The sequence below is a fragment of the Cavia porcellus genome, unplaced genomic scaffold, assembly GCF_034190915.1.
Source record: "Cavia porcellus strain 051 isolate PalLab524CR breed Dunkin Hartley unplaced genomic scaffold, mCavPor4.1 scaffold_5, whole genome shotgun sequence".
In the NCBI taxonomy this organism is placed as follows: Eukaryota; Metazoa; Chordata; class Mammalia; order Rodentia; family Caviidae; genus Cavia; species Cavia porcellus.
This window is the reverse complement of record NW_026947488.1, coordinates 24,556,768-24,565,965: the sequence shown is the minus strand read 5'-3', so window position 1 is coordinate 24,565,965 and position 9,198 is coordinate 24,556,768. Positions and strand designations below refer to the sequence as shown.

General features: G+C 38.9%; 1 protein-coding gene across 2 annotated transcripts in view; it reads right to left on the bottom strand.

Moving 5' to 3' along the window:
- Window positions 1-5,629: 5,629 nt before the first annotated feature.
- Window positions 5,630-9,198, bottom strand: part of Rbl1 (RB transcriptional corepressor like 1) — a 95,300-nt gene continuing 91,731 nt past the window's right edge. For both annotated transcript variants that reach the window (XM_063248383.1, XM_063248382.1), the window contains one exon: window positions 5,630-8,333. In XM_063248383.1, coding sequence (XP_063104453.1) covers window positions 8,163-8,333 — 171 coding nt within the window. In that variant the 3' untranslated portion in view covers window positions 5,630-8,162. The remainder of the gene's footprint in view (window positions 8,334-9,198) is intronic.

Here is a 9,198-nt window from a genome sequence, read left to right as displayed (position 1 = left end):
GCTCTGCCTTTACAATGGAAAACTAAGAAGCCTGTTTGGGTAGATCAATGGCCCCTTAAAAAGGAGAAGCTAACTCAATTACACAAATTAGTTAAAAAACAATTACACAAGGACATTTAGAAAGCTCAGTTAGCCCTTAAAACACTCCTGTCTTTGCTATTCCAAAGAAGCCAGGCAAGTGGAGATTGTAACCAGATTTAAGAGCTGGTAAATGCCTGCTTACTTCTTATGGGGGCGCTGCAGACAGCACTGCCAAATCCAACTGCAGTTCCTAGAGACAGGCAGAGCTCTCCTCATAATTGATTTAAAAGACTGCTTTTTTAAAAAACATTTTTATTTTTCAGACCAAGTTTTGCCTTTTCCATGCTTAATTTAAACTTAAAAATATCGATACAGCTTGTTATAGCCTAAATCTAACCGTTGTGCCTCACTGTCTGTTCTGTATGCGTCATTCGGCCTCCCCCTCCCCATTTCCCCTTTCTATCCAGCTATGTTAAGTTTCAATTCCTAAAAGGCTGTAAAAGCCTTAGGTTTTGAAAGGGTTGCTGGCCCAGACGGGACACTATAGCCAGAAAAAGCCTCAACCGGAATTAGGGAGCTCCTGCCTCCCCCGCCCCTAGAGATTTACCTGTAACCCTATACCCCCACCCCTAGAAACCTGTCCCTGACGCCAAACATGTACCAATGAAATACTTGTGCATCTCTAATGGCCTTAGGGCACTGCCCTAAGCTTAGGCTATTTATATTCCCCCACGCCATGTGTCCCAGAGAGAGATCACGGGACCCTGGGTGGAGATGCTGCGCCCCGGGGGGGGGGCGGGGGTGACTCTCCCCGCATTCCCGAAATAAAGGTTACTCATATTTTATACTTCTTATCTTTTCAGCCACCGCTGGCCAGTTCTTCCCCCTCTTCCCCTTCTCAGACCTATCAGGTTTCAGTTTCCTGTAACCCCCTCCCCTACCCCTCATCAGCAAATAAAATTTGCTGTTCTTTAAGAAATGCTCTCCTCTGTAAAAGATTGTAAGATCTTACCTAGTTGATATGTTAACCATTGTTGCCCTCTGCAAATAACAGATGTGGTGCTAAAATAAGCTAACAGGGGTTGTTAATTACTGCTAGGTTTCTCTATTCTCTGCTAAGGAAAAAAAGATGCTTGCCCAATCTAAACTTGATTGAATGCAGGGAGACTGGCTTGTTAGCCCAACCCTTATCTGAACTTTGCTCTTCCCAATGTAATTGCCCATTTCTGTCCTATAGTACACCCCAGCCCCCCTTCCTTGCATTGTGAGACCAGCAGGTGTTTGTAGTTTTTACACAATAAAAGCCCTGGGGCTGGGGGTTTAGCTCAGCGGCGTAAGCACCTGCCTTGCAAGCAGGCAGTGGCAAGTTCGATCCCTGGTACGGATAAAAATGAAAAAGACAAAAAAAAAAAAAAAAAAAAAAAAGCCCTGACTTCTAGCTGTGAGACCCTCAGTCTCCAAATTGGCTCCTGGAGACTGTGACGCCAGGCCTGGCCTAAAATAAAGCCTTTGCTCCCCAAATTTTAATTTCTTGCTTCCTTGGGTTTTATTCCAGGGTCCAAGCTATCACACAGCTAATAACATGGAAGGGAGGTTATGCTTATGTCTTAACAGGAGAAAGATCCACAAGATACACACAGCATTGGTGGGAGACACAACCAATGCTGAGGACAGCCTTAGGTGATGGCTCCATCAAGTTGGGCCCAAGGAGACCTGCCAATCAGCCAGAAAATCCACCTCCAGATCTCCCAAGAGACCAGGAGAAAAGACAAGTGATCCAGTTTCCGGAACAACATCCAAGTAAGGATCTGTGAGGCTAGAGATACAGTCACCAGAAGGGGGATTCCACCAACCCCTGAAAATCTTTTGATTGCCTTAATGGCCCTGCTGGCAGTATCTGTATATTTGACACCTGTCTCAGGACTCGAGTAATGGACTTATGTCTCTAATCCATTACTTAGACCCGTTACTTGCGCAGATTCTCTGCCAGAGATTTATCATGAACTAGACTTGACTTCCTAAATTGTGCCATTACAAGGCCACTCGTTTCTGCATAACTCCCTTACATTATAACAAATCTATACATCCTTTGGAGGATATAAAGAAACATATACAAGGAGCAGGGCTGGGGATTTAGCTCAGTGGCATAAGCACCTGCCTTGCAAGCAGGTGCTTATGGTGGTCGTGAGTTCCATCCCTGGTATCGATAAAAAATGAAAAAAAAAATCTCACAAAACAAAACATATACAAGGAGTTATCCATCAAAACATTACTATGGATATTGATGCACTCCAGAAGGAGGTTTTGTCAATGTCCCAACAAACCCAAAAACGACAAATAAATCCAAGATTGGAACAAATTTTCTGATGCTTTAGATCACTTAAATCCATTCAACTATCTGAAGACACATTTCTGGCTTTATGTTGGTATTCTTGGAGTAATCTATGTGTTTCTCCTTATTTTATTCATAGTCTAAGAGAAGCCAAGACCAGCCCACTCTTAGACAATATTCAACCATGCCTCACCCTGATCCAGCTGTTACAAAAACAAAAGCGATGATTAATAGTCACTCACCAAAGTTTCGCACATTGAAAGGTGGCCCTCCAAAATCTCTGTGGTGAGGTTGTGGTAGAGCACTCTTCAGGCATATGCAAGAGCTTGATCTCAGGCACTGCAAATATAGTAGATAGGTAACTAATAGTTGGGGCCTAAAGCTGGACATGATGGCGCCTGCCTGTAATTCCAGCACTCAGGAGGCTGAAGCTGGAGGACTGCTGCAAATTCAAGGCCAGCTTGGGCTACACAGTGAGTACAGGGGCAGCCTGAAGCATACAGTGAGACCCCATCTCAATGAACCAAAAAAAAAAAAAAAAAAAGGGGCTTGGGGTTATTGAACTTCTGCCCTCACAGGTGACAGTAAGACTCTGGCCTCGTTCTCCTTGCTTATTTGCTGGCCATCAGGTAAGCAATTTTGCTGTTAATGCACATATAATGGCATGTAATTTTGCCATTATATGGTGTCTTGCCATAGGCCCAAAGCAACAGGATTCATTGATCACTGACTGGACCACTGAAACCTTTGTTTTGTTTTTTTGGGACAGGGTTTTGCTATACATTTCAGGTTGGCCTTGAACTCACTTTGTAGCCCAGGCTGGCCTTAATCTCAGGGCTCCTTGTCCCTCAGTCTTTCCAGTGCTGGGATTACAGGCATGTGCCACTGCACCGGCCTGACCAATTGAAACCTTGAAGCAAAATAAAACTCTACAGTGATTGTATGAGTTATTTGTTACCATAATGGAAAGCTGCCTATACCTGGAATACTTGGAAACAAAACTATTCCTGGGTCACACAATTGAGTTAGACATTCCAGGTGAAATAGTTTGCAATCTGCATGGGTTCTAAGCCCTCAAAGGTGAGTCTCACCATTGGAAAATTTGATAGAAATGTAGGATCTAAAACCTAAGGGAATTTTTTCTTCTCCTAACATGTTAAGAGACTATCATTGGTGCCAAATAATCTCACAGGTTGTATCAGCTACTCCATGGGAAAAGTATCACTATTACCTTTATAAAGTCATTTTCCTTATAAAATTGTGGGTTCTCATTCATGCCCAGTTAGGTGACCCTCTGGAGTTCCTTTTCAATCCTTATTACTACTACTTTAAAGTGTATAGCTCTTCTTGCTAAGGTGTTCAGTAATAACAGTGATTGGCACTACTAATATTTTGGGCTGGGTAATTCTTTGTTGAGGGGGACTGTCCTGTGATTATAGAATGCTTAGCAATATCTCAGTCTTCTACCCACTAGATACCACTAGTCTACTCTCCAAGTTGTGGCAACCAAAAATGTCATTGCCAAATGTCCCTGTTTGGTATAAAATTATCTCCAAGTTAAGAATCACCAATTTATCATTGATTTCAGTGTATCTATTACAATTCATCCCAGGCACAGCTTGGGGAATTCTAAGCCTTATTTCACAGCAAGTGTAGTCCTTGGGCTAGCAGCACTGGCCATCACCTAGGAGCTTGTTAGAAAAGCAGAATCACTTAGCATACTACTGCACTTGTATAGTCTCAGTGCTCTGGCAGTTGAAGTAGAAGGACCGTGAGTTGGAATCAGCCTGGACAATTTAGTGAGATTTTGTCTCTGTCTCAAAATTTAAAAAGAGTTTGGGGTGTATGTCAATGAGAAAGCTTTGGGTTCAATGCCCAGCACTGGGGTGGGGGTGAAGCTAGGTGCTTATGAGACTTAAACTATCAGGTGCAGTATTTATTTTTTTCCCATTTAGGGTTGGGGATCAAAATGCCACTTGCTACACCACTATCCCTTTTTAAAATTTTTTAATTTTGATGCAAGGTTTAAATTGTCCAGGCTGAGTTTGAACTTGACGATCTTATTGACTGAGTCTGCTCTAGTGCTAACATCACAAGTGTGGGTTATCATGTTCTGCTCAAAAATAAATCTTTCTAAAGAATTGGATTTGGCCAGGTGTTGTAGTACATGACTGTAATCCCAGCACTTGGGAGGCTGAGGCAGGAAGATCACCCTGAATTTAAGGCCAGCCTAAACTACCCAGTGAGACTTCCTGTCTCAAAAAAAAAAACAAAAAACAAAAAAAACCAAACAAACAAAAAAAACAAAACAAAGAAAAAAGAATATTTAATATAATGCAACCACATTAAAATCTTAATTAGAACATACTTTTTAAGCAGTGAGTTTCATACAGAGAAATACACTTGAAAGTTTTTTTTTTGTACCAGGGATTGAACTCATGACCTTGTTGTTGCCAGGCAGGTGCTTATGCCACTGAGCTAAATCCCCGGCCCCTTGAAAGTATTGCTAAGATTTTTCATTAATTGAATGTCATAACTTGACCCACTTACTCACTTCAAATAATCCTGGTTCTTTTTTTTTTTTTTGTCTTTTTCATTTTTATCGGTACCAGGGATTGAACTCACGACTGCCTGCTTGCAACGCAGGCGCTTATACCGCTGAGCTAAATCCCCAGCCAATAATCCTGGTTCTTTATATGTATTTAGTTTTTAAATAATTGAAGTAAAATTTACATTACATAAAATTAACCATTTTAAAGCACACAATTATGTGGTACTTGGTAAATATACAATGTCATGCAACTCCCACTTTCATCAAATTCCAAAAACACTGTCATCACCCCAAATGAAGGTCACAGGTAGCAATTAGGGAATTACTATGTAGCTTCTTCCTAGACTCTGGAAGTCACTATAACATTAACTTTAAACCATACTGAGGAATTTACAGATATAAAGCAAATATTTGAGAATACATTTGTTTTGAGACTGCCTTGCTGTGTAGTTCAGGTTGGCCTTGAGCTCACTAAGTATCCCAGGCTAGCCTCAAACTCATGGCAATCTTCCTGCCTCAACCTCCTTGACTGCTAGGATTAGAGACTCCACCAAGAACCTGTACACTTTGATGTAGCTGCACAGGGGGCTGGGGATTTAGCTCAGCGGCATAAGCGCCTGCCTTGCAAGCAGGTAACCGTGAATTCGATCCCTGGTACTGATAAAAACCGAAAAAGCCAAAAAAAAATCATCTGATGTAGCTGCACAGAAAAAAGACCGTAACTATTGTTTTCTCAATAATTTGATAATCCAATTTTTATTAACTATTTTATATACATTAATACCAAATTGTAAAAAGTTAAAGACATATTCAGAATTCCTTACACAATGAGCATACAAATACTTATTTATATTTCACACATAGTAGTGAAAATAAGATATAATAGTTATACCTACATAAAAATATGTACAAATCTTCAAGATGGATTTTGTTATTTGGCTTACAACATTATGTGTATATACTACGCACACACACACAAAGGATACCATTTTCAGAAAAATGTAACCAAAACCTTTTTTTTTCCTTCTTTGAAACAAGGTCTTGCTTTTTTGAAACAGGGTCTTGCAGTTCAAGGTAGCCTTGAACTCACTCTGTAGGCCAGGCTGGTTCTCAAACTTATAATGATCTTCCTGCCTCAGCCTCCTGAGTGCTGAGATTACCGGCGTGCACCACCATACCTGGCTAAAATCTCTTTTCTTAAAATTTAAAATTAAAACTGTTGATGATATTAATTACAACTGACAACTAAATCTTGGAAAAATTTAAACTGGATAGATAAATTAAACATTATACTTTTTTTTGCAGTGCTGGGGATAGAATCCATGACCTAGAGAATGCTAGACAAGCACTCTAATACTAAGGTAAATCCTTAGCCCCAACATTATGATGGTGCCCATGCACACACATGTGGGTATGTGTGTGTTACAGGCAAATCTCACTCTGTAGTACAGTCTGTTCTCAAACTCTTGATTCTCCTACCTCAGCCTCCGGGGTGCTGGGACTACAGGAATGTAACACCATGCCTGGCAACACTATGAATTTTAAAAACTAAGGTTTGCAGTTTAAAAATATATACTGATAAAATTTCAAAATTAATTAAGAATGGCTTATACATGTCATTCCAGATTTTGGAAACACGCTACAAAAAGTAAACAGTGAGGACTTGATTCTTTGGAAAGTTAATCTGGAAAACAACTTGAGGGTGGACCCAGGAGTCAAAACTCAATAGGAAACTTACGATACACTAATAATATTGAAAACAAAGAGGGAAAGTAATAAACTCTTACATCTATTTTAATATGGTTTTACTAGTTCTCAAGAGAACTACTAAGAATGACTGTACATGATGAATTACATGAATTACAATGAATTACATGATGACCTCAAAATTGGTATATTGGGCAAAGAATATAGCTCAGCAGCATAAGCACTTGCCTGACAAGCACAAGGTCCTGAGTTTGATTCCCGGTACCAAAAAAACAAAATAAAAACAACAAAAAAATCTCACAAAAATGGTATATGACACACTATTATGGTGCTACACTATTAAAGAGATTTAGTACATTATTTTTTTTTTGAGGCAGGGTCTCACTATATAATACAGGTTGGTTTTGAATTTAAGGGGATGCTTCTGCCTCAGCCTCCCAAGTGCTGGGATTACAAGAACGTTTAGTATCTAAGATTTTATCTGAATTTTATTCTACTGGCTTACGAAGCAGCTTCCTACTTTGTGAACTGCCTGATTTAATACAACAATCATATATAATTAAGTTAATGTTATGAAAAAACAAAATGCTAGTAGCTTAGAAATTGAGTAAGTACTCTTAATGGCTTTAATACCAGGGTAAGAGGCTCAAGACTGGAGACCAATGAACAGGAACAGTGTAGGGCTCAGGTAAAAAGCTGTTTATCCTCAAGGAGAGGAAGATCACAAGGAATCCAGACTATCCAAAATGGTAGTGGAATCTGGATGCAGGGTCACTACAGTGCACCAGGCACTGACTGGTGCATTACCCTTGGCCTAGGTACTATTAATCAACTCCTAACTTCAACAGCAAGTTAAAAATACAAATACTGCCAGGGATTTAGCTCCGCAGCATAACCACCTGTCTGGCAAGGGCGTAGTTGTGAGTTTGATCCCTGGTACAAAAAACCAAAAAAACCCAACTTCCAATCATACTTTGTAAAATTAATTATTTATCTTTGCATTACAAGCATAAGAGAGATTTTTAAGAAAGTTAAAAGATCATTTTTCTGCTTAATTGATCTTAAAAGCCCAAAGAACAAACACTTAAAATCCTATCACGATTAGTATTTTTTTTCCTGATTAGCATTTACAATGACACCCAAAACATTCCTATTGAGGGCCAGGGATTTAGCTCAGTGGCTCAAGCACTTACCTGGTAAATGTAAGGACCTGAGTTCAATCCCCAGTACCAAAAACAAAAACAAAAACAAATTCCTTTCCAATCCAATCCCAAATACATCTGTCAATGATATTTTGAAAAATATGAAAAAAAAGGGCTTAATTCCTATTTATATAATCCAGTGCTATTTATCATCTACAGAGCGGAAAAGTTTGAAGGATAGAGTCCCAACTTTGTGCAGAACAACCTGAAAGTGCTTTTATCAGAAATAGGAAAACATTGGGCTGGGGATTTAGCTCAGTGGCATAAGTGCCTGTCTTGTAAGCAGGCAGTCATGAGTTCAATCCCTAGTACCGATAAAGAAAAAAAAAAAAAAAAAAATAGGAAAACATTAATAGTTTGCTCTTTCACTGACAACATCTTGTAGTCGTTTAAGTAAAACATCATCATTTTCTTGGCAGAGGCGTTTGGCAGGTGATTCTGCATCTCCACTGATGGCTATTACACGCTTCTTGGTTCTCTGATCACCTTGTCTTATCATGTTGTTGATATCTTTCAAACTCTGTGCAAAAATAGAGGACATATATGAGTAAAATAGGGGAAAAATGCAAATAGCAAATAACTAATTTAACTGCATTTTCCCATCCTCTATCTTCTATTCAAATATAAACCATGAGATTAGAGATAACTTTGAACGTAGACCAGCCGAACAAGGGTGTCTAGAACTATTCTTTTTGGGTAGCTTTAAAAGATTGAGTTATTCAATGGAAACCACAAGAACTTCATAAACACATGGAAATTAAATAACACCATACTTGACAACCAATGGTCACAGATGAAATTAAAGAACAAATTAGACAGATTTTACAGTTGAATGATAACAACAATACAACATACTGGAAATTGTGGGACACAATGAAAGCAGTCTTCAGAGGAAAATTTATAGTAGTAAATACCCATAATCAGGAAAACAGACCAAGTACATATAAACAACTTAATGTTGAACCTCAACTTCAGAAAAAGAACAGGCTAAACTAAAAGCTCATACAAGGGAGGAAATTAAAAAGATCAGAGCAGAAATTAACACACTGGAGACTAAAAAAACAATGCAGAATGAATCAAAGACTTGGTTCTTTGAAAGGTTAAATAAAATTAAGAAACTCTTTAGCCAATCTTATCAAAAAAAGGAAAGAAAAGATTCAAATCTATGCAATTAGGAATGAAAAGGATGAAATCACAACAGATCCTGCAGAAATCCAGAAAATCAGCTATGCCTATACTTTGAAAACTTGTATTCTAAGACATATGTATATTTTCATGATTTTGACTATTATCAAATAGTCCTCTTTTTTTTTTTTTTAAACCGGTACCAGGGATCGAACTCACAACTGTGTGCTTACAAGGCAGATGCTTATGGAAAACTTGTA